This window comes from Schistocerca piceifrons, chromosome 5 (assembly GCF_021461385.2).
Source record: "Schistocerca piceifrons isolate TAMUIC-IGC-003096 chromosome 5, iqSchPice1.1, whole genome shotgun sequence".
Taxonomy (NCBI): domain Eukaryota; kingdom Metazoa; phylum Arthropoda; class Insecta; order Orthoptera; family Acrididae; genus Schistocerca; species Schistocerca piceifrons.
In genome coordinates, this window is record NC_060142.1 from 66,129,952 (window position 1) to 66,156,298 (window position 26,347).

Below are 26,347 nucleotides of genomic sequence, written 5' to 3' on the forward strand. Positions count from 1 at the left end.
TAATAACGTTAAAGGCTGCAATCATCGTAAATATGACGTTATGGACTGGAATATCGTTTCGTCAACTGTAGTATAATGCTTGGAGACGCGGCTTCTGAATGCAAAGATTGCTTTTTGTGTATATTTTTTTATTTATTTTATTTTTCTTTACACAGCTAGTTCCATAGGACCAAATTGAGGAGGAAATCTCCAAGGTCATGGAACGTGTCAGTAGATGAAATTACCAAATAAAAGTAATAACAGACAAAAATAAAATACTCATGAACCCGAAAAAAGTCAAGCCATAATTTCAAGTAAGCGCAATCAACAATATAACATAATAATCAGCTTAATTTTTCAAGGAACTCTTCAGCCCAATAGGAGTGACCCATGAGGAAACTCTTCAGTTTCGATTTGAAAGCGCGCGGACTACTGCTACGATTTTTCAATTCTTGTGGTAGTTTATTGAATATGGATGCAGCAGTATACCGTACACCTATGTGCACAAGAGTTAGGGGAGTGCGATCGAAATGCAGATTGGATTTCTGTCCACTATTAACTGAGTGAAAGCTGCTAATTATTGGAAATAAGCTGATACTGTTAACAAGAAACGACAGTAAAGAATATATGTATTGAGAGGACAATTTCAGAATACCCAGACTAGTGAAGAGGGGTCGACAGGAGGCTCGGGATCTTACACCACTTATTGCCCGAACTGCCCGTTTCTGAACCAAAAATATCCTTTTAGAATGGGAAGAGTTACGCCAACATGTAATACCATACGACAGAAGCGAATGAAAATAAGCAAACTAGACAAATTTTCGCGTCGAACGATCATTTACTTCAGATACCGTTCGAATAGTAAAAATGGCAGCATTAAGTCTGAACGTGGGATTTCCACAACGGTTTACTCTCTATCTAAAGACCTAGAAATTTGAACTGTTCAGTTTCACTAATCATATGCCCATTCTGTGAAATTAGAACGTCGGGTTTTGTTGAATTGGGTGTTAGAAACTGTAAAAACTGAGTCTTACTGTGATTTAGCGTTAGTTTATTTTCTACAAGGCACGAACTTATGTCATGAACTGCACTATTTGAAACCGAACCGATGTTGCACACAAAATCCTTTACTACCAAGCTAGTGTGATTAGCAGACAGAAATAGTTTAGAATTACTCGTAATACTAAAGGACATTTCATTTATACACTCCTGGAAATTGAAATAAGAACACCGTGAATTCATTGTCCCAGGAAGGGGAAACTTTATTGACACATTCCTGGGGTCAGATACATCACATGATCACACTGACAGAACCACAGGCACATAGACACAGGCAACAGAGCATGCACAATGTCGGCACTAGTACAGTGTATATCCACCTTTAGCAGCAATGCAGGCTGCTATTCTCCCATGGAGACGATCGTAGAGATGCTGGATGTAGTCCTGTGGAACGGCTTGCCATGCCATTTGCACGTGGCGCCTCAGTTGGGTCAGCGTTCGTGCTGGACGTGCAGACCGCGTGAGACGACGCTTCATCCAGTCCCAAACATGCTCAATGGGGGACAGATCCGGAGATCTTGCTGGCCATGGTAGAACGATGGGTTCGATGACGGTTTGGATGTACCGTGCACTATTCAGTGTCCCCTCGACGATCACCAGTGGTGTACGGCCAGTGTAGGAGACCGTTCCCCACACCATGATGCCGGGTGTTGCCCTGTGTGCCTCGGTCGTATGCAGTCCTGATTGTGGCGCTCACCTGCACGGCGCCAAACACGCATACGACCACCATTGGCACCAAGGCAGAAGCGACTCTCATCGCTGGAGACGACACGTCTCCATTCGTCCCTCCATTCACGCCTGTCGCGACACCACTGGAGGCGGGCTGCACGATGTTGGGTCGTGAGCGGAAGACGGCCTAACGGTGTGCGGGACCGTAGCCCAGCTTCATGGAGACGGTTGCGAATGGTCCTCGCCGATACCCCAGGAGCAACAGTGTCCCTAATTTGCTGGGAAGTGGCGGTGTGGTCCCCTACAGCACTGCGTAGGATCCTACGGTCTTGGCGTGCATCCGTGCGTCGCTGCGGTCCGGTCCCAGGTCGACGGGCACGTGCACCTTCCGCCGACCACTGGCGACAACATCGATGTACTGTGGAGACCTCACGCCCCACGTGTTGAGCAATTCGGCGGTACGTCCACCCGGCCTCCCGCATGCCCACTATACGCCCTCGCTCAAAGTCCGTCAACTGCACATACGGTTCACGTGCACGCCGTCGCGGCATGCTACCAGTGTTAAAGACTGCGATGGAGCTCCGTATGCCACGGCAAACTGGCTGACACTGACGGCGGCGGTGCACAAATGCTGCGCAGCTAGCGCCATTCGACGGCCAACACCGCGGTTCCTGGTGTGTCCGCTGTGCCGTGCGTGTGATCATTGCTTGTACAGCCCTCTCGCAGTGTCCGGAGCAAGTATGGTGGGTCTGACACACCGGTGTCAATGTGTTCTTTTTTCCATTTCCAGGAGTGTATAAATAAGGAACAGGAGTGGCCCCAACACTGATCCCTGGGACGTCCCCCCAACTGACCGTACCCCACTCAGACCCCACACCACAACCATTCTTAACACTGTGAATAACGACCTTTTGTTGTCTGTTGTGAAAGTAAGAAGTGAACCAATCGTGAGCTGCTCCCCGTATTCCGTAATAGTCCAACTTTTGGAGCAATATTTCGTGATCAGCACAATTAAACGTAGTTAAATTTACTTCATGTTTCCTATAATATTCTACGACTTTCTTAGTAATTTAATAGAAATACATTGTGAAGTATAAACAAGTGCGCTCCCCTTTCCGGACTGAGTTCGTTCAAATTTGTGGACTTCCCATCGTACATAGGCCTCCAATTTACAAGACTGACGTGTATGTCACTGGCTGATTTGCTAGCAGTTCAGTAAACTGTTTGCTATGGACTGCACAACATGTCAGTCACATGGAGAAGGGAGCAAATTTGCGTCTTAACAGACACCGAGAACGTGGAGAAGTAACGATCACCACAATAAACACTAACGAGTCGTGGCGCATTCCCGTGTATTTTAAAAAGAAAAATGCCTTAGATGCAACTGATGACTCCAAAGAAACGCCGAAGTGAATTTATGTACATGTGTAACACGCTTGGCGCTGAGAAATATAGCCGATAACACTGCCAATGGAGTTGGCTGTTGTCCCACACAACGTTATGCGCTAAATAACTATAACTGTTATATTTTATTTGTTTTGTGCCTGTCGGTTACTAGCCTGTACACAGCCATGCCTCATGGCAACGACCTTCACATAGTTAGCGCGCGGCTGGTTCCCGTCACACGTGATGACGAGTATTGACTCTCGGCCCTCACAATGCATTTCAACAGCTATAGCTACTTTTTTTAAGAATTCTGTCAGTTGGTAACACCGAAGCACGTACTCATTTTTAGCGCTGTATTTTTCCCCATAATGATTCCTGCACACCGTTTTCATTTCCGCTCCGTGCAGTTTTTGAGCTCAGTGATTATTGCATTACTCAGGTTGTAACCGCCAGCTGTTTCGGTGTTGATGAGCGGTTTGCAGTTACGCGTACCCCTCCATCCCCCAAACAAAACACACACACACACACACACACACACACACACACACACACACACACACACAGTCCCCGTACCGTACCTGACAAATGTTTTATACCTAAATCAGATCGTTTTTAACTTGTAATTAACCTGTCCTGGAAAAGTTTCATTTTGCTGCTATCAAACAGAAACAAGTTTCTCATTTTTTTGCATTCCACATAACGTGAAAGTGCTTATAATTTTTTCGTCAAGACTTTTATTGATTTTCGACTTTATCTAGTTTCGATGTGAGCTGTATGACAAAAATTATTGTCTCAAATCCTGACTAACATTCTCGCTGAATAGAGTTTGGATGACATTTGTTTGTTTGGAAATAGCAAATGCACTCAGTAAACTGAAACAAAACACACCGTTAGTACACAAATGTTCGAAAAATAGTCTAGTTCCTCTGCAAGGCGATTTTTGTGAGCCTTCCATCTTGCATGTCACGGCGATACATCCCCACTCGCTCCTATGAAGATTTCAATTTTTTTCCATTATTGCAGCATTTTTATCACTGAGGTCTATATGTGCAGGCTTTGTTTAATATATTCCTTCCTCTACCTGTCTAGTATACTGAACCTTCTCACCTTCCGCAGGGGCATCGTTCCTGTTGCATACATCTGTTTTACCCTTTTAAAGGTGACCATCACTCCCGCCAGTACAGTACTGTCTTTGTACAAGAGGATATTAACAATGTATAATCTCTGGTCTCATTATTTAGTATTAAATGTATTGTACAACGGTTGCATTGAAGGCTAAATATTTTATTCTTATGTAATGACTTTGGTCGCAGCATAAACTACATCCTAAAAGAAAGGAAGGAAACCCTCGGCGATTACATAATCAGAGTCTGACGAACATAATGTCAGATAGAAAAAAGCATTGTGAAAAGAAAGGAACTAGGCCGTTGCCTTTCATTCCTGGATTTCGCTTAATCGAGTTACGAAAGTAAGGAAGAAAGATTATGGTTATCTGGGGTTCCCAAGGATGCGTTAAATGTCCTCAGCTGTTCTTAATGTATATCTAAATGATTTAAGAAATTACTTGAACAATCCTCTTACATTGTTTGCAGATGATGCTGTCGTTTACCTTGCAGTAAAGGCATGGTTCAAATGGCTCTAAGCACTATGGGACTTCTGAGGTCATCAGTCCCCTAGACTTAGAACTACTTAAACCTAACTAACTTAAGGAGATCACACACATCCATGCCCGAGGCGGGATTCGAACTTGCACTGTAGCAGTCGCGCGGTTCCGGACTGATGCACCTGGAACCGCTCGGCCATACCGGCCGGCGTTTCCAGTCCGATAAACATGTCTTCCACTTGAAGAAAGCGTGTCTGTTGGAAATTAAATCTGACTCTTGCTTACATAGAATTTTTCGCTTACCAGAAACATCATTCATGACAAATAGCAACAAATGGAACTAAAATTCGCCAAGTAACTCGCTACCATCGACCATAACCTGTGACCGTAGCAGCAGCGCGGTGGCGACAGCAATAGCATCCGGCCACCCCTTATACTAACCACTCCAAATCCGTGAAATAACCACGCTGTCCCTGCGCCGATGCGGGACATAGGTACAAGAAAAAGAAGGTTTGCATCGTACGAAAAGAGGTAGTTGAATCTGAACAACAAAACTGTGAGCTTGCACAATAAATATAAAGAATTTAAAAGTTATAGATTCAATTAAGCGAACATCTTAAATAGTAATCATAGTAGTTGGGCTAGAGTCATTTGAGGTAAACCCTCAGCCTTAGGTTCAGGTGGGCACCAAAACAAATACAGTTTACTCTTCACTGGCTGCTTTTACAAGTCCTATTTACATTAAAACATTTTAGAGAAAGAGAGGGGTGGACTGAGCTATCCAGTCGGAAGATTGGTGACACAGGTCACTTTGGGGCGCTGTAGATAATGTAAAACTGGCACAAGGCCGTCATTTGACCGCCCACTGCTGACGTCAGGAAGAGCGGTGGAGTGGTGTCTGCGTGCCAATCGCTTGGATGAAATAGCCAAGTAAGTTGGGTTGATATACACAGACGTGACAGAATGGGAAGAAGGATCTGTAGTATTTATACGTGTCAGTGACCACACAGTGAATGAAGCTATCCAATCCTTTTGACGTTACAACATGGGCTGTGCAATGGGTCTCTAAGGAGAGTTGTACCACTTGCAGGAAGAAACACGGCGTAATAACAATAGTCGTAATGAAATGGTAACCGACAGAGACCGGAGACACTAGGTTTCAATACCAGACAGAATTGCAGCTGTTGCTAGCTAAGGGAGTCCCATCTCAATCAGCCTCTGAGAGATCGTTGTAAATCGAAATTAATATGAAGGACATTTGGAGTCGCGTATCTCGTAAAAGGTTACTGCTCTCAGCAACACACGAGGTGTACGCCCACAATGGGCAAAACAACAGTTACTCTGCAGTAGTTGCCTGGGGGCGTGTACAGCGGTTCGAGGAATCGCGAGTTTGGCTCTATACAAATGTTGAAAGGCACTGACTATATCCACAGCCGAATGAGGCGTCTCACCCAGAGTGAAGCTAGGGTTGGAATCAGTTACGAGATGTTTTGGAAATATATTTCGCACCACGACTGATCCCACTTATTCAGGTTACCAATGCACTTATTTCAGTGCTTTCAGTGGTGAAGCGTTGCCCTTCCTGCTTCACTTTCACGTTGACAATGCTGTGGACACTGTCGTCTTCCAGGATGACAACAGCATGTTCATTCTTATGAGCCTTTTTTCACTAACACTCACGCATCCTATCGCTCGCCTACTGGCAACTTCATCAGCTGATCTTAATCACACAGGAAACGTCTTGTACTCATTGGAGCAGCGGATGGAATGCAGCAGTCAACATCCATGGGTACCTCTAAGGGATAGAATCATATATAGCTTTCAGTTGATATTCACATGTGAAAGGCCTATCCTATTTGCACTAAAATTATTGTTATTGAAATATATTCGCCGGCTGACTATATAGGTCGAATCACGAATGATGGCGGTCCACGCCGGTCGAGTCAGCGATGGGGATTGCACTGTTTCCAGTTCAAAAATGGCTCTGAGCACTATGGGACTTAACATCTGAGGTCGTCAGTCCCCTAGAACTTAGAACTACTTAAACCCAACTAACCTAAGGACATCACACACATCCATGCCCGAGGCAGGATTCGAACCTGCACTGTAGCAGTCGCGCGGTTCCGGACTGAAGCACCTGGAACCGCTCGGCCATACCGGCCGGCGTTTCCAGTTCGATAAACATGTCTCCACTTGAAGAAAGCGTGTCTGTTGGAAATTAAATCTGACTCTTGCTTACATAGAATTTGTCGCTTACCAGAAACATCATCCATGACAAATAGCAACAAATGAAACTAAAATTCGCCAAGTAACTCGCTACCATCGACCATAATCCTCGCATGGACTACAACGTTCACAGAACAGAGCTCAGTACAGTGCTGAACGGTCCTCGTTGGTCGGAGAATGCGTGACGTAGTTGCTTAGGATGAGTCTAAACTCGACCGCCGTCGTTCATGACTCCAAATATAACGTCTGATTAGCTTCATTGTGTAACTGTTTCATAATTCTGCAGATGGGGAACCCCGACCACCCGGCCTACATGGAGAACTTCTTCCTGTCGATGGTGGCGCCGCTGGGATTCTGGGAGAGGACGGCCAACAGTGCATTCTACCTGCTGATGAGACTGGCCAACCGGTGGCTTTCGGAGCGAGTGATCGACGAGGTGGAGCGAGCCGCGCTGGGCAGCGCCGCGCCCCCCACCAGCCGTCTGGTCTACAACACCAGCCTCATGCTCCTCAACAGCCACTTCAGCCTCAACCAGCCCACGCCACTCGTGCCTGCTATGATCGAGGTTGGGGGCCTCCACATACAACAGCCCAAGCCTCTGCCAAAGGTGTGTACCGCTGCCCCACCTCTAAAGTGTGCCAGTCATCAGTCTCAACATTGTTTTGATACATTTTTCGGTATAGCTTCCCAATTATTATCTTTATTTCAGCAGTCCTAGATATGTAACATTCGTACATTTACGGAAAACTTCTAACTGCAACACACTTCGAAATTCTGAAGAAAACAGGGAAAAACTACAGGTAGCGAAACGTCATCTTCAACCTGTGCAGAAAATAGTCTCCAATTATAAGAGTCGAAGTATATGAAAGGCAAGCAGCAGTTGAGAAGGCAGTGAGACACGGTTTCAGACTATCTTCTGTCTTATCCAGTCTGTACAATGAACAATCTGTGAAGGAAATCAAAATGAAATTTCAGGATAAGAACTAAAAACCTTCAGTTTGTCGATCACACTGTAATTCCGTATGAGGAGTTGGAAGAGCAGTTCAGTGGACTGGATAACGTCTTGAAAAGAGGTTATAATATGAACACCAACAAAAGTAAAATGAGAGGAATGGGATGTCATCGAATTAAATCAGATGTGCTGCTAGAATTAGATAGGACAGTGAGACACTACAGCTAATCAATGACTATAGGCGTTTCAGGAGCAAGAAATTCCCGATGGCTGAAGTACAGAGGATATGAAATACAGACTGCCAATACTAACAAAGTCCGCAGCTCGTGGTCTCGCGGTAGCGTTCTTGTTTCCCGAGGACGGGGTCTCGGGTTCGATTCCCGGCGGGGTCAGGGATTTTCACCTGCCACGAGATGACTGGGTGTTGTTGTGTCGTCTTCATCATCATTCATCCCCATTACGGTCGGAGGAAGGCAATGGCAAACTACCTGCACTAGGACCTTGCCTAGTACGGCGGTGCGGTTCTCCTGCATCGTCCCCTACGCTCTGTTACGGAGTATGGGGCTTCATCATCATCATCATCATCATCAATACTAACAACATGGTTTCTGAAAAAGGGAATTTATAACATCGTATAATAATTTAAACGCTAGGTAGTCTTTTCTCCAGGTATTGGTATGTTGTAGCACTATACAGAAGTGAAATGTGCACGAAGAAAGAAAAGCAGAAATAAGCTTTTGAAATGTGATACCACAGATGAGTGTGGAAGACTAGACGGGTAGAGGCAAGAGCGAATAAGAAGGTACTGAATTATACTGGAAGAAATGTAATTTGTGGCGAAGTTTGACTAAAAAAAGGACTTCGTTGATATTCTCGCCCATCAAGAAATCGTCAATTTCGTAATGAAAGGAAATCTGCGTGATAAAAGTTGTAGTGTGAGACGAAGGCGTGAGTACAGTGATCTTATCAGAACTACATCGAATCAATCTTCGAACTGAAGATCACATGACAACAGGGGGTTCATGTCAGCGTACACGCCCAACTAAACTGTCTCACCGCCGTTCACGACAACAACTGTTTCTTTCTTCCCACAGTTTAAGTTTCCTGAGCTCCTCTGCTTTATATTTTTTTGTGATCTGCACTCCCCTGTTACGATAGTAACAACGATTCTCTTAATTCACTCGATGTCTCCTATCACGCTAACTTTATGAACATTCTCTAAACTTTGAATCATTCCTTAGAAATTACACCACTAGCGTCTCGCAAGTGGTTCTTTCAACAGATGCACTGCATCTTTGCAGAAACTTTGCAACAAAACTAACTCTACCATCCTTCATACTGGTTATAGTCATTTATCTCTCTTCATATAGCCCTGTAGCATAACCCTTGATTATTCAAACATATTACGGGCTTCAGAATGTTACTTCGTCACATGTAAAACCAAACTTTCTGGTTCTTTCTCTTTGTTGTGGACACGGAGCTGGCGTTCAGCAGAAGAAGCGCGAATGCTGTCAATGTCGCTCTGCACTTCGTTACAACTATACAATGGTGATAATTTCCTGCCCACGACAGCACTGCCAGGGTCTGTTACGACTGCCGGTCCTCTCTGAAAAATCAGTTATTTATGTTCAGAACATCTGCGATTTTGAGACTCTTCCTTGTAGAAAACATAAATTTTTTTTCGTTTCTTATGAACATTCACCGTCCAGTCCGCAGCTCGCGGTCTTGCGGTAGCGTTCTCGCTTCCCGCGCACGGGGTCCCGGGTTCGATTCCCGGCGGGGTCAGGGATTCTCTCTGCCTGGAGATGACTGTTGTGTGTCTCTCATCATCATTCCATCATCATTGATTCGCAAGTGGCCGAAGTGGCGTCAGCTTAAAAGGACTTAAAACGACGGCGGCCGAACAACCCCGCATGCAGTCTCCCGGCCAACAATGCCATAAGATCATTTCATTTTTTTCATCCACCATCCAACGTAGTGCACTGCCTGGCATCAATCGTAAATCTTTTGAGCAAATCACACATCTTTAAAGATACTCAACATTGTGGTATTTGTTGGAAAAGTTCAAGAATTTGTACAGTTTTGAATGCGTTTCGGAAAACTAGAAAGGCGGAATCTACATGTTCACCTGCATATACTGCTTCCAAGCAGTCGTCTGCGGAATAATAATAATAATAATAAAATACACACCAAGTCTTATCCACAGAGTGATTTTTCTCGATCCATCGATGATTCTCTGTGAGAAATATTTTTCCCTCCAGGTATACAATAAAATCAAGCCTGGAATATAGTCTAAAACTCTACAACAGTATGTTGTTTTCAATACTCAACTGTATTTATGTGCGAGTGTTGTTTTACCTTATTGTACGCGGAAATCACCTGTGCTCCTTTCCGGTCATACCGCTTTATTCGATAGCTGAGATATTCCTAATAAATGTGAGTTAGGTCAGAAACGAATCTAAAATGTAGTAAGGATTCCGTTAGTGTGTTTTATCTTTCTCACTTTGAGAAATATTGATTATTTTTTTTTATAGCACCAGTGCTTCAATGTTTAAGCGTTTCATTATCGATACCTTTAAGAAGTGCAGATATTAGCAGCTGGTTTGTGGTAGGTGCTATATCGCTGATGCTCTAGAAGTTTCTGAAAGCCTCGCGCCAACGGTCTGAGAGTTCCGGGTAGACGGTATATGCTTTTAACGCGTTGGAGCGAGGCGGTCAGCGGCTGGAGGTCGAGGGTGACAGTTGGAGTGTGCTACAGTAGCGACGACAAAAGATTAGTTATGAAGCGTAATGAATTTGTAAGTGATAATGAGATGCATTAAAATCGTGGTCGTGAAATTGATGGGAAGTAAATTTGTGAAGCAAAATTTTGTACGATCCTGAATTTTGAGCAGTTTGAAGATTGTGGAGCGATACATGTATGACAGTTTCTAGTAGCAGGGGATAAACTAATTTACTAGGTGATCGTGAACAGAACTTGAATACCGCAATTACTCTGGAACACTTTTGGGCGACGTAGCTAAATGATAGAAATATTCATATTTAGCAAACAATTGAAAAAACAGGATGGATGAACTGGAATTCAGAAAGACTGACGAAAGAACATGAACTTGTTACAAGGTCTGACTGTGAAACTGTCTGCGGACTCTGTTCATTTCTTTTCTTACTGATGCAAGAGCTGCCGTTAATATTAATTTTTGAATTTCCTTCAATTCTCCTTGATAGATAGAGTGTAACAATCTCTGTTTCCGTAACATTCGCCGACAAGTGCCATTAAACGAAGGTGGGCCCTTCCCGTACTTTATTGCATACAACTTTTAACATGGCTGACGTTCGCAGCAACCGTATACACGAGTTTGAAAAATACGTATCAAAGGCTGTCTCAAAGTACAAAGACATCAGAAAGAAGATCGTAAACACAGGTATGGCCATATTGTTTAATAAAAAGTGTGAGGAAATGGAACTGCTACCGAGCTACATAAAATCCTTTCTTAACATCAAGCAATGTGCGAAGGAACCCAAGATGTTCAAAACTTTGGTGCGGAAAATCATTTCAGACAGAATTAATGCTTTACACAAAAAGAAAGAAAGTTTAAATGAAGAAGCATATTATCTGTTTCCAGAGCTAATTAAAGTGTTCCGTTTACAATTTAATTTTCAAATAGATGAATTGTGGATCTTTATGACTGAATGGATAAACGATTGTAAAAATGTAATACGACCATAAATTTTTTACTAGAGTGATAAACAAAACGGAAATACAATTTACCAGAGAAGAAAGTACTCTCCTGGAGAAGGGCTTAAATATAATGTAATGCCTAATGTCTCAGAGCCAGATGTAATTGAAAACCTAGTTATAGATTTTAAGATTGGACTAGATAGTGTAAAAATCGATAGTGCTCAACAAGTCAGAGCAGTTCACGATGTTTTTAATATTATCAGTAAAAACAATTTTTCTTGTCGGATCTCTAAAAATTCAGATGTTAAATTAATGAAAAGTATCAATGCAAAGTTAAAGCACAATGACGCCTTAGTTACTAAATCTGACAAAGGCAGTGCTATAATTGTCTCTAGTAAGAATGAATATATCTGTAAAATCTTAGAATTTTTCGAGGCTAATAATGTATCTGAAATAGAGGAGGACCCTACTCCCGGTCTACAAAAAGAAATTAGATGTGCTGTAAATGAGGCTAAACATTTGCTAAAGCCTTTTCAAAAGAAACAGCTGATAAACATGAACCTCCAGACACCCAAACTTCGTTCTCAATTCAAAGTACATTAAATAAACCACCCTATCCGTCCAACAGCAAACAGTGTTAGTAGCGGATATCACGATTTAGCCATGTTCCTTCACGACAAGATTAAAAAATCATACGTATTTCAGAATAATTATCCAATAACGAATAGCCAATCACTGATTAATAAAATAAAAAAAATGGAATGTAATCAGGAGACAAAGTTAATATACACTCCTGGAAATTGAAATAAAAACACCGTGAATTCATTGTCCCAGGAAGGGGAAACTTTATTGACACATTCCTGGGGTCAGATACATCACATGATCACACTGACAGAACCACAGGCACATAGACACAGGCAACAGAGCATGCACAATGTCGGCACTAGTACAGTGTATATCCACCTTTCGCAGCAATGCAGGCTGCTATTCTCCCATGGAGACGATCGTAGAGATGCTGGATGTAGTCCTGTGGAACGGCTTGCCATGCCATTTCCACCTGGCGCCTCAGTTGGACCAGCGTTCGTGCTGGACGTGCAGACCGCGTGAGACGACGCTTCATCCAGTCCCAAACATGCTCAATGGGGGACAGATCCGGAGATCTTGCTGGCCAGGGTAGTTGACTTACACCTTCTAGAGCACGTTGGGTGGCACGGGATACATGCGGACGTGCATTGTCCTGTTGGAACAGCAAGTTCCCTTGCCGGTCTAGGAATGGTGGAACGATGGGTTCGATGATGGTTTGGATGTACCGTGCACTATTCAGTGTCCCCTCGACGATCACCAATGGTGTACGGCCAGTGTAGGAGATCGCTCCCCACACCATGATGCCGGGTGTTGGCCCTGTGTGCCTCGGTCGTATGCAGTCCTGATTGTGGCGCTCACCTGCACGGCGCCAAACACGCATACGACCATCATTGGCACCAAGGCAGAAGCGACTCTCATCGCTGAAGACGACACGTCTCCATTCGTCCCTCCATTCACGCCTGTCGCGACACCACTGGAGGCGGGCTGCACGATGTTGGGGCGTGAGCGGAAGACGGCCTAACGGTGTGCGGGACCGTAGCCCAGCTTCATGGAGACGGTTGCGAATGGTCCTCGCCGATACCCCAGGAGCAACAGTGTCCCTAATTTGCTGGGAAGTGGCGGTGCGGTCCCCTACGGCACTGCGTAGGATCCTACGGTCTTGGCGTCCATCCGTGCGTCGCTGCGGTCCGGTCCCAGGTCGACGGGCACGTGCACCTTCCGCCCACCACTGGCGACAACATCGATGTACTGTGGAGACCTCACGCCCCACGTGTTGAGCAATTCGGCGGTACGTCCACCCGGCCTCCCGCATGCCCACTATACGCCCTCGCTCAAAGTCCGTCAACTGCACATACGGTTCACGTCCACGCTGTCGCGGCATGCTACCAGTGTTAAAGACTGCGATGGAGCTCCGTATGCCACGGCAAACTGGCTGACACTGACGGCGGCGGTGCACAAATGTTGCGCAGCTAGCGCCATTCGACGGCCAACACCGCGGTTCCTGGTGTGTTCGGTGTGCCGTGCGTGTGATCATTGCTTGTACAGCCCTCTCGCAGTGTCCGGAGCAAGTATGGTGGGTCTGACACTCCGGTGTCAATGTGTTCTTTTTTCCATTTCCAGGAGTGTAGTTCGACATTACTAACCTTTACGCTAATGTACCGGTCCTGTATACAGTTGAAATTGTGGAGAATAACCTTCGTACCAATAAAAAAGATATAACAGACGAACAGATTACTGATCTCATACGTTTGTTGTCACTGGTAGTAAAATATAGCTACTTCGAGTTTAATGGCAAACTGTATAAACAACTTGACGGCATAGCAATGGGTAATCCGCTAGCGGGAATTTTAGCTGACATTTTGATCCAGGCAAATTCTTCAGTAGGTACGACTCCACAGAATAAGGTATTTTATCCTATTCGCGATACGTAGATGACGTTCTGATTATATACAATGGCACTAATGAAGGCGTAGATCAACTGTTCAATATGTTCAATAACCTCCATGAAAAAATTAATTTCACGTGTGAGTTACAAAATGAACGCCGCGAATTAAATTTCCTAGATCTGAAGTTGGCGATAATAGAGAATAAAATAATTTTTGACATTTTTAGAAAACCCACGAGTACTGACCATACCGTACGTGCAGACTCGACACACCCTCAATCTCATAATAAAGCTTTCTTTCATTCAGCAATTCACCGTGCCGTGGTTACTCCCTTATCACCAGAATAACTGCAGAAAGAAATTGATGTAATTAAGACAATAGCATTTAATAACGGCTATGAACCCTCACTAGTGGAAAACATCCTTAAAGAAAAAACTAAAGAATGAGTCACCACTTTAGGTACTGGTCAAACAAATAATAATGATAAAAAGTACATCTCAATACCCTTTTTAGGTAACATATCGTATAGGATTCAGCGTCTGGTAACTAAAAAATACGGCTGCAAGGTTGCTTTCTCCACACATAATAATTTCCAAAAAATTTAATTCATAATCTAAAAGCTTCAAACGAACCTTTACGTGGCTCAGGGGTATATAAAATTTCCTGTAATACATTTCCAGCATCTTATATTGGACAGACAGGCAGAGCTTTCAACGTAAGATACAAAGAAATTCTTTTAGGCAAAAAAGGCACTAACGTGCACAATTCAACATTTGCAGAACATCTTTTCATAACAGGGCATAACCCTAAAGAATTAAACGAAATGACAATTCTGCATAGAGAAAAGAAAGGGAGAAAACTTGATGTTTTGGAAAAACTTGAAATTTTCAGGCACACACCAAATAAAGATGACATGTTGAATGAACAAGTACAGTTGAAAAATAGAAATTTCTTTAATGCTTTTAAACCAGTGCTCTCAGTTGTATGATACTTATAGTCCAGGTTCTCTCCTCCTTTTCAGAAACATTATTTTACCTCTGTTAAGTTACGCTCACTACCAGAAGACCTCTGTACCCTAGTTATGCAAGCTTTCTTTTCTTTTTTTTTCTTTATTGTGATTTCATGCCCCTGCCCCATATGGGCAGGGGAGGGCTGTCAGCAGCACAAAACAAGAATAAAATAATACATACATAAGGAGGTAAAAAAGGGGAACATAAAACAGAGTAAGGGGAGAAAATGGAGGTATAAATACACTGACATGTAGACGTTCATTGGGGACAGTTAAAAAAGTCACCAGAAAGTTAAAAAAAACACAGTTGGCGATTCGTAAAACACAGAGAAGACACCGGACGCGCATGCACAGGTTAAAAGTTGGCCACAGTATTAAAAACACTCCGAAACAACACACTTAAAACCCACTTGGCAAGCTGTCTTTTCAAATTTTGTGTCATATAATGAACTGTTGTTCTTCATTACGTATGTAATTCCAGTCGTATTTAACTCTGGTTCTGCCTGTGCTACGTAAAACATAGCGAACTTTGTACTATTTTATCGCGTTTTAAGCTCATTTATAAATGTTACTCAATTTATAAAATTAATTTTGTTCAAAGCTATATTGGCTATACGTGTGATTTACTTCAGGAAATGTGTAATATACAAAATTGTTTTGCTCACGTTACTAGTGCCCCGCTTGTGGCGCGCCCTACATTGCGTTTACTTGGCAGCGTGACTAGTTGCCACACAGCCAGTCTCCTCACACCACACCGGTGCTACTTCTGTTTTAATGTTTGACCTTTTGAAGAACATCATGTTTTATATTTTAATGTATGACTTGAGCAACTCAGCTCTTGAATCATTGTACATCTTTGACGATATGTTCTTCATGTAAGTACTATTTGTTTTTCACTCGTTTATATTAATATAACTTTTATTAGATAAGAATTTAATCTGACATATTCATTTTAGGTAATTACCTTACCTTCTGATGAAGTCACCCTTAGAGGTGACGAAACCTCGTCAAGGTATACAGAAAACCTATGCAACTCGTTGGCTGATTTTTTTTTACATCTTTTTCATATTTTATTGCATTAAAAGTAAGTATTTATGTAGAACTCGCTGAATCAAGTCATCTAGCTTTAACCATTAATATTTTATGTTTGTCAAATTTGCACCAATTCCTGATATACACATCACACCTACTCTCCTACTTCTTCGGATGAGAATTTTGCATTTGGCGACGGGTGTTGTAATAGAATGTGGCATATTACTGTGATCTTCAATTCAAAAAATGATTTGATACAGTTGAGTGCGAACCTCTTTATACATGCATAACTAATGCAACCTATCTCTGTTTGGACCTGCTTACTTTATCCGTCCCTTCGTCTCATACTCTCCTCCGCGACCAAACTGACGACTCCTCGACATCTTTAGATGTGTCCTATCACCCAGTCCATACTTTTAGTGACGTTGTGCCGTAAATACGTTTTTTCCCCATTTCTATTCAGTATTTCTTCATTCTTTATGCGATCTATCCGTATAATTTCTAGCATTACGTGTGACAGTTAATTTGAGAAACTTTTGCTGTATTCTTGTCTGCACTGTTTACTGTCCACGTTTCACTTTCATGCGAGATAAAATCCACAAAAATACTTCCATAGAACACTTCCTCACACGTCCTCACTCACAACATAGCTGTTGTTTCCAGAAAATCAGTTCTTATAATCTCTCTACTTCTGCCATCGTCAGCTACCTAACAAAATGCCAAAACTCTACTATTACTTTCAGTGTCCCACTTCCTAATCTAATTTCCTCTGCACAAACTGATTTAATAAAGTAATATAAGATTTTTTGAAGACCCGATCCATCCTCTTACACTGATATTACAAGTCTTTTTCCACCCCTGACAAAATTACACTATCATTCGGAAAACTGGATGTTTCAATTTTTTTCCTTTTCCATTTCCAAATTTACAAATTTTCCTTTACTGCTTGCTGAAGGTACAGGTTCAATTTCATGGGCTGCCATCCAGTCTTAATCCTTTAGCAGAATCTGTCCCTTGACTCTTAGAATGGCTGTCTGCAGTGTAATGTGTCACTGACACGTAACGGATTCCCGAAATTTTCGCCACCTCAGTCCCAGATAAACTGAAAGTTTTACCTTTAATTATTATTCCTATTGAGAGAAACACTACTTGCTGAAATATCCTTGTATCCTCATTATGTGATGATTTAACTAGTGCAGACAGTTCCTCACAGTGTTGAGACTATTGTTGGTACCGGTGACAGGAGCTGCAGGAGTTCTTCGACTCGAGCGAGCAGGGCGTGGTGTACTTCAGCATGGGCACGCTGCTGCGCGTCGACGCCCTGCCCCAGGAGCAGCTGCGCGGAATACTGCGGGCGTTCGCGTCGCTGCCGCAGAAGGTGCTCTGGAAGGCCGACCGCACGCTGCTGCCGCCGCTGCCTCCCAACGTCCACACTTCCGACTGGGTGCCGCAAAACGACGTCCTCAGTGAGTCGGCACCGCGATACCGCTTTTCAGACTGGCGGTCTGCCTACAGTCTGTTAGACGCTAACCTGGGGCACACTGGTGTCTCCACGCACCCGTCAACCAGGACCCAGGCAGATGCAGGTAGCACAGGCTACGCGCGAAGCAGTCATACTGCACACTTTCTGCAAATGTGCGAGCGACCTGACCACTTCTGCCCACTAGCATGGGTCGGAGCTGCACTACCACGTAGGCTGCGGTCTGCCTGCCCGACTACCTGAACATCTGTCGTTCGCCCACCGTCTCCTCCCATACCCAAAGATGTCTAGGAACTGTAAGAGTGCACTGTAGCTGGAGCATACTCGTCTATAGGGTGTATATAAAACGGATGTATGTTATAACGATATGTTTACGTAATGTGTATACATAAACATACAGTTATAAATGTCCCCGTTCGTAGTCGCTAATTATAACAATATGTTTACTTTTGTGCTGTAACATATAGCTATAATCAGCGGTGGAAACATATTTGCGAACGCCGACCGTGTGCGGCTGTTTCTTGTTTGATCGTCAGATCAGTCGGAAGTTGCATTGCAGAGGAGAGTAAATGCCTATTCAAAATATAATTATTTTTGGATAGCTCAACATGAATTTCCCAAGGGACCGAAGTTTATCATTCATTTACCAGTAGAATATGGCGCGGAGAAAATACTTCGCCGCATACAACTTCCGTCCGATTTCGACGAAAGAATTCGTGACTGTGAACTCTCTATTTGGCAGAAACATAAAGAAAATTAAATAACTTCATGAAGGAGTGAGACATAGAATCTATATTAAATAAATAGTCCATACACCAGTTCCATTTAACTCTGAATTTATGGCAATTAATAGACGAACTTACACTGCAACGAAGGATATAACATGGATGCCGTTTTGACTGGCACTTCTCGTAATGAAAACAATTCCTTTGACGTTTTCGCATACACGTCGCACAATAAATCTACTGCTACGCAGTATTGCACTTTTAGTATTGCACTTTTACTTTACACTAAAACAATATTATTTTTAACGATAATAATACGGCGGCAAGGCATGAGCGTCCGACACAAGTTACAAGAGACAAGAGAAAACTGAATAACTGTTCATCGAGAATATGTCGTGCATCAAAAAAATGTGTAAAAGTGTTCTTCTTGTGTCCGTTTTTCGCGCCGCGGTTTTCAAAGTCAATAACTCACTGCATCTCTGACGGCGCTTCGACAATAAACAAGTTACGTCACAGGTCGTTCACCTTTTACATTCTCGCAACATTATTTGCTAATTGTAGCTGTTGCCGAGCGACTGCTCGATTAGTGAATGATTTAAAATGATAAGGCAGTCAACCAGGACCCAGGCAGATGCAGGTAGTACAGGCTACGCGCGAAGCAGTCATACTGCACACTTTCTGCACCTGACCACTTCTGCCAACTAGCATGGGTCGGAGCTGTACTACCACGTAGGCAGCGGCCTGCCTGCTCGACTACCTGAGCATCTGTTGTTCGCCCACCCTCTCCTCCCATACCCAATGATGTCTAGGAACTGTAAGCATGCACTGTAGCTGGAGCATACTCGTCTATAGGGTGTATATAAAACGGATGTACGTGTACACCAATCAGCCAGAAAATTATGACCACCTACCTAACAGCCGGCATGTTCACCATTGACATGATAGCTGCAGCGGCGCGTCGTGGGATGGAAACAATGAGGCCTTGGTAGGTTGCTGGATGGAGTTGCCACCACATGAGCAAGTCACCTAACTCCCGTACATTCCGGGGAGGGGGTTGATGTGCTCTGACGCCAACCTTAATCACATCCCAGATGTGTTCGATCAGGCTCACATCTATTGAGAGACGAGCACATCAATTGGAACTCGCCTCTGTGTTCCCTGAACCAATCCATCACACTCCCGACCCTGTGACATGGCGCTTTACCTTGTTGATAAATTCCACTGCCGCCAGGAACATGATCGTCATGAAGACGTTAAAGTAACCTCTGGCGTGCCACAGGGGAGTGTTATGGCACCATTGCTTTTCACAATATATATAAACGACCTAGTAGATAGTGTCGGAAGTCCCATGCGGCTTTTCGCGGATGATGCTGTAGTATACAGAGAAGTTGCAGCATTAGAAAATTGTAGCGAAATGCAGGAAGATCTGCAGCGGATAGGCACTTGGTGCAGGGAGTGGCAACTGACCCTTAACATAGACAAATGTAATGTATTGCGAATACATAGAGAGAAGGATCCTTTATTGTATGATTATATGATAGCGGAACAAACACTGGTAGCAGTTACTTCTGTAAAATATCTGGGAGTATGTGTGCGGAACGATTTGAAGTGGAATGATCATATAAAATTAATTGTTGGTAAGGCGGGTACCAGGTTGAGATTCATTGGGAGAGTCCTTAGAAAATGTAGTCCAACAAAAGAGGTGGCTTACAAAACACTCGTTCGACCTATACTTGAGTATTGCTCATCAGTGTGGGATCCGTACCAGATCGGCTTGACGGAGGAGATAGAGAAGATCCAAAGAAGAGCGGCGCGTTTCGTCACAGGGTTATTTAGTAACCGTGATAGCGTTACGGAGATGTTTAACAAACTCAAGTGGCAGACTCTGCAAGAGAGGCGCTCTGCATCGCGGTGTAGCTTGCTCGCCAGGTTTCGAGAGGGTGCGTTTCTGGATGAGGTATCGAATATATTGCTTCCCCCTACTTATACCTCCCGAGGAGATCGCGAATGTAAAATTAGAGAGATTAGAGCGCGCACGGAGGCTTTCAGACAGTCGTTCTTCCCGCGAACCATACGCGACTGGAACAGGAAAGGGAGGTAATGACAGTGGCACGTAAAGTGCCCTCCGCCACACACCGTTGGGTGGCTTGCGGAGTATAAATGTAGATGTAGATGTAGAAGAAGTGAACGTGATTTGCAACCAGTATACGATACTCCTTGCCCATCACGGTGCCTTGCACTAGCTTCAGTAGACCATTCATACCCATGGATGCCCACTTGAACGTTCTCCACAGCATAATGGAGCTGCTGCCAGCTTGTCTCAGTCCTGCAGTACGGATGTCAAGTAGCTGTTCCCCTGGAAGACGACGAATTCGCCCCCTCCCATCGGCATAATGAAGAAGGTATCGCGATACATCAGACCATGCAACGCTCTTCCACTGCACCAACTCCCAGAGCGATGGTCACATGCCCATCTCGTAGTTGTCGATGTCGTTGTCTTAACATTGGCATATGCATGGGTCGTCAGCCATACAGGACCATCGTTACGAGTCTTCGGTTCATTGTGGGTTCGGACACCCTTGTGCTCTGCCCACCATTACAGCCTGATGTTAGTTCTGCCACATCTCGTCGCCTGTTTTGTTTTACCATTCCGCCCATCCTATGACGTCCGACTCTTGTAATGAAGCTGGCCGCCCAACACCACGACGTCTGTACGTGGCTTCATCTTGGTTTCGGCACGTGTTGGAAACGCTCACCACAGCACTCCTCGAACTCCCGACAGGTCATGCAGTTTCCGAAATGCTCGTGCCGAGCGTCCGGATCGCAATTTGCCCTCGGTCAAACTCAGATAGATCGAGTGTCTTCCCCATCCTGAACACGGATTGCGCGCTCACTGATGCTACATGCACAGTGAGTGTGTCTGACTAGTAGTCATTCCTCGCCACGCTGATATAGCCTGGATGTGTATATATCGATTGTAGGTCAGTGGCCATAATGTTCTGGTTGATCAGTGCTTATGTTTTCTGGCATAGCTCTAGAACATCTGCGGAAATGTAGAAAAGAGTATTTGGTGCGTATACGGTTTAGAAACTGAAAAACGTGATGTTGGGGTAACACACGCCTAGCATTCTCAGAGGTGTGGTGGAAGTGACATGTTGTTGTTGTTGTTGTTGTTGTGGTCTTCAGTCCTGAAACTGGTTTGATGCAGCTCTCCATGCTACTCTATCCTGTGCAGGCTTCTTCATCTCCCAGTACCTACTGCAACCTACATCCTTCTGAATCTGTTTAGTGTATTCATTTCTTGGTCTCCCTCCACGCTGCCCTCCAATACTAAATTGGTGATCCCTTGATGCCTCAGAACATGTCCTACCAACCGATGCCTTCTTCTGGTCAAGTTGTGCCACAAACTTCTCTTCTTCCCAATCCTATTCAATACTTCCTCATTAGTTATGTGATCTACCCATCTAATCTTCAGCATTCTTCTGTAGCACCACATTTCGAAAGCTTCTGTTCTCTTCCTGTCCAAACTATTTATCGTCCATGTTTCACTTCCATACATGGCTACACTCCATACAAATACTTTCAGAAACGACTTCCTGACACTTAAATCTATACTCAATGTTAACAAATTTCTCTTCTTCAGAAACGCTTTCCTCGCCATTGCCAGTCTACATTTTATATCCTCTCTACTTCGACCATCATCAGTTATTTTGCTCCCCAAATAGCAAAACTCCTTTACTACTTTAAGTGTCTCATTTCCTAATCTAATTCCCTCAGCATCACCCGACTTAATTCGACTACATTCCATTATCCTCGTTTTGCTTTTGTTGATGTTCATCTTATATCCTCCTTTCAAGACGCTATCCATTCCGTTCAACTGCTCTTCCAAGTGACATGTACAATTCATAAAAAACAAATAGTATTAGCGTGACATTACTAGTCTCAAGTATGGGACACTGTAAGAGTGGGGGGAGGGGGGAGGGGGAATTGACAGACGAAGTAGAGAAGATAGGAAGAACAGTTTGGAATTCGTCACGGATTCATAACAGTAAACACAAAAGCGTATCGAAGATTCTCATTGAACTTCTGTGGCAGACGCTTCAAGGGTGGCATTGAGCATCACGGGATGCTAACTATTAAAATTTCGAGAGGCTAGATTCCTAGCAGTTTATTGCTTCCTCCTATGTATGTCTCGTGAAAAATCGTTTAGGGTAAATTTGAGAGATTAAAACTCGTAGCGAGTTTTGTTAACAGGTTTTCATACCGCGCACCGTTTGTGGCTGTGACAGTGGTGGTCTGTCAAACGCCGTAAGTGACGTGCGAAGTATGCACGTAAATGTGGAACCCACAGTTACCTAGATTTATAGGCTCATTAGTTATGATAGTAACAGGCGAAACGTAGACCACTGCTCTAAAATAACGTGGAAGACCGAGAAGAGAAAGCGAAGCAATACAGGCATATAAGACGAAATATTTTAATATCAAGATAATAGTTCTTTGAATACCTTTGATGCGCATCCATACTCTGCAAACCACTCTGAAGTGCATCGTACAGGGTACATTCCACTTCACCAGTTCTTATGCTATCTTCTCGTTCCATTCAAGTATAGAGCGTGGAAACAATGAGTGGCTGAATGCCTCTGTGCGTGCTGTAAGTAATCTAGTCTTGTCCTCAAGATTCCTATGGAAGCCATACGTAACGGGCTGAAGTATATTCCTAAAGTCATCATTTAAAACTGTTTCGTGAAACTTAGTTAGCAGACTTTCTCGAGATAGGTTACGACAGTCTTCAAGCGTCTGTTCAGTTTCTTCAATATTTCTGTACACTCTCCCAAAGGTCAAACAAATATGTGGCCATTTGTACTGACCTCCCTGTATACATTTAGGAAAAGGAAGAATGGGTTTAACGTCCCGTCGAAATCGAGGTCACTAGAGACGGAGCACAAGCTCAGATTGTGTCAAGAATGGGGAAGGAAATCGGTCGTGCCCTTTCAAAGGAACCGTCCGGACAACCGCCTGGAGAACCTAAGCCTGGATGGCCGGACTCGAGTTTCAACCGGCGTCCTCTCGAATGCTAATCCACTGTGATAACCACTTGTATACGTTCAATATCCCAGGTTAATCCTATGTAGTACAGGTCCCACACCCTTGAGCAGTATTCTAAGATGCGTTGCACGAGTGATTTATAACCGATGTCCTTTGTAGGCTGATTGCATTTCCCCAGTATTCTGGCAATAAACCGAAGTCTGCTATCTGCGTCTATGTGATCGATCCTTTTCATGACCTTACTAAGTGTTACATCCAGGTATTTGTATGAGTTGACCGATTTCAGCGACGATCTATTTGCATTATAGTCACAGAATACAACGGTTGTTCATTTTGTGAAGTGAATACTTTTAATTTTCGGAACCAAAGCAACTTCCTTTCTTTGCACCACTTTGAAATCATATCAATATTTGATTGAATATTCGTCCAGTTTCTTTCAGACTGTACTTCAATGCAGATTGCTGTTTCATCTAAATGAAGTCCGAGGTTGCTACTAATCATTAATTTTTAAACATGGATAGCAAGGGACCCAACGTACTTCCCTGGTGTACACTCAAAGATAGTTCTACATCTATCGATGACTCTCCACTCAAGATAACATGCCGTGCTCTCCACACAAAAAAGAAGAAAAGAAAGTCCTCAATCCATTCATACATCAAACAATCTCGCTTGATATCTCGTACATCGTGCATTGATAATAGGTGTAGGTTTTCGGAAACCAACATATACTTCATCTGCCTAACTGCCTAAATCCATGGCTTTCACTGGGCCACGTGGAAAAATTACGGGCTGCGTTTCACATTATTGGCTTCTGGAATCAGTCTTGGTTTGCATGGAGAAGGTCATTCTAGTCGAGGTAGCTACTTACGTTTGAGCGCAAAGGGTTCTAAAATTGTAATACAAATAGATTTTGAGTATATTTTTTGTTTACGTTCCCTGGACAGGAAAGGGAAAGTACAAAAAAAGATCTACTTGCCACCGCCACTTGTGTTCTATGGAAAAATAAAAACAGAATTGCAGCTCTTCAGGCGTTAGCACCTATCTATACCTATCCCAAAACAACTAACCTATTACTAAAAGTGGTCCCGGCGGAGGTTCGAGTCCTCCCTCGGGCAAGGGAGGCATGCTGAACTCTTAACAACATCCTGGTACGTGCAAAAGAACCCACTGCTATCAACATACGACGATTGAGGGTATTCGGGACCGGAAATACTTGTGCTACGCGAGGGATACAGGGACGCGGTTGACATTCATGTTTCACCCACGCTGTACAATGTCAACGAGTCTAAGCCGGTGATCAACGGGACCAGCCCTGATCGTATGGAGGAGACATCTGCTGTTTTTTGTCGCCGAACGACGAAGATCGTTCGTAAAATCGATGCCCAAGCAGCGGGCGGTGGTGGCCACGCTTACAAGAGTGATACATCTCTCTGGTAGGCCCTCACCAATGAGCAGAACATGCGATTTGGAAATGTTGAAGAGCACTTTACAGAATCAGATGTAATTAGAAATTTCCAAGATATAATCTGATTCTAGAACCATATCCCATAGATTGAATGCCATTGTTTGCGTAGGAACAACAGTATCATCTCATTCGAGTCAAATTTTATTGATATTGCGGTTGTTTTTCCTAACGCCACCAGCTTTCTGTCATTTCAGTCAGATGAATGATCTATATACTTAATTTGCATGCCCAAAGAAATTTCAGTCTGCGGTGGACGCCCATTTACATTACAATTCACTGAATTGTACAGAAAATCATCCTTCAATCTAAATTACGACCGTCTTAACTAGCAATCTGGTTACGGATCATATAGTCATTATCATATCACATTTGATAATAGCATACACTGATCAGCCAAAACATTACGACCGCCTGTTTAATAGCTTGTTTGTCCGTTTTTGGAACGAAATACATGACTGACTCTGCGCATCAGGGATCCGACAGTTCGTTTGTGAGTTTTTGAAGGTATGTGGCATTAGATGTCAACATACAAGACATGGAATTCGCGTTAATTACGGGCCGCTGATTTCCGTACGTGGTGATAGCGCCCGACAGCGACGCAGATGAGTTCAATATAGTTTAGATCAGGCAAATTTGGTCGTTGAGACATCAACGTGAGTTCACTATAATGCTGCTCAAGCCACTGTAGTACTATTCTGTCTCCGAGACACTGACAATCACACTGCTGAAAGATTACATCGCCGTCGGGGAAGACATCAAGCATGAAGATAAACAGGTGGTTCGCAGGTACCAGCGTTTCTTCGATAGCTCCCGCAGGTCCCATGCAAGCGCATGACGATGTCTCCCACAGCATGATATTCTCCCACCAGCTTGCGTCTGTGGCGTGCTGCGCGTTTAGAGTCACCGTTCAGCTCTATGACGGCCTTTGTGGAGACGACCATCAACCTAGTGTAGCATTAAGGTGATTCACACGAAGGGCCGACGCGTTTCCATTGACCTACGGTTGAATCACGATTAACCCGTGCCCACTGCAATCGTAATTGACGATGTCGTTGCATCAACACATGCACACGTAAGGGTGGTCTGCTGCGGAGCACCATGTTCAACAATGTACTGTGAACAGTTTGCTCCGAAATACTTGTGCGTGCACCAGCATTGTGCACTTTCGGCAGAGATGCCACAGATCACCATCTGTCCTACTTTACAGAGGGGACAAGCCTCCGAGTCCCACGTTCTGTGAAGATTCGTGGACGTCCAACCAACCATTTAGCGCCGAGTGGTAGTTTCACTCTCCTTCTACCCTTTCCCGTAGATGCTCACGACAGTACACGTGAACATTCGACCACGTACACCGTTTTCGAGATACTCGTTCACAGGCTCTGCGTAACAATAATTTGCCCTTTGTCAAAGTCGCTTATCTCAATGGATTTCCCCATTTACAGCCCAAAACTTCCCTAGGGTGATCTCCCGTCGGTGTCTGCTCCGCTTACATACTTTTGTTACCCCCTCACGTGCTCGAGACGCTACCAGGCTGCATCCAACGTCGCGGTGGGCATTGATCATAAT

At 43.9% G+C, this 26,347-nt stretch overlaps 1 protein-coding gene across 1 annotated transcript in view; it reads left to right on the forward strand.

Moving 5' to 3' along the window:
- Nucleotides 1-26,347, forward strand: part of LOC124798735 (UDP-glucosyltransferase 2-like) — a 68,834-nt gene that overhangs the window by 22,430 nt on the left and 20,057 nt on the right. Inside the window, exons 4-5 of the mRNA XM_047262263.1 lie at nucleotides 7,209-7,529; nucleotides 17,309-17,531. Coding sequence (XP_047118219.1) covers nucleotides 7,209-7,529; nucleotides 17,309-17,531 — 544 coding nt within the window. The remainder of the gene's footprint in view (nucleotides 1-7,208; nucleotides 7,530-17,308; nucleotides 17,532-26,347) is intronic.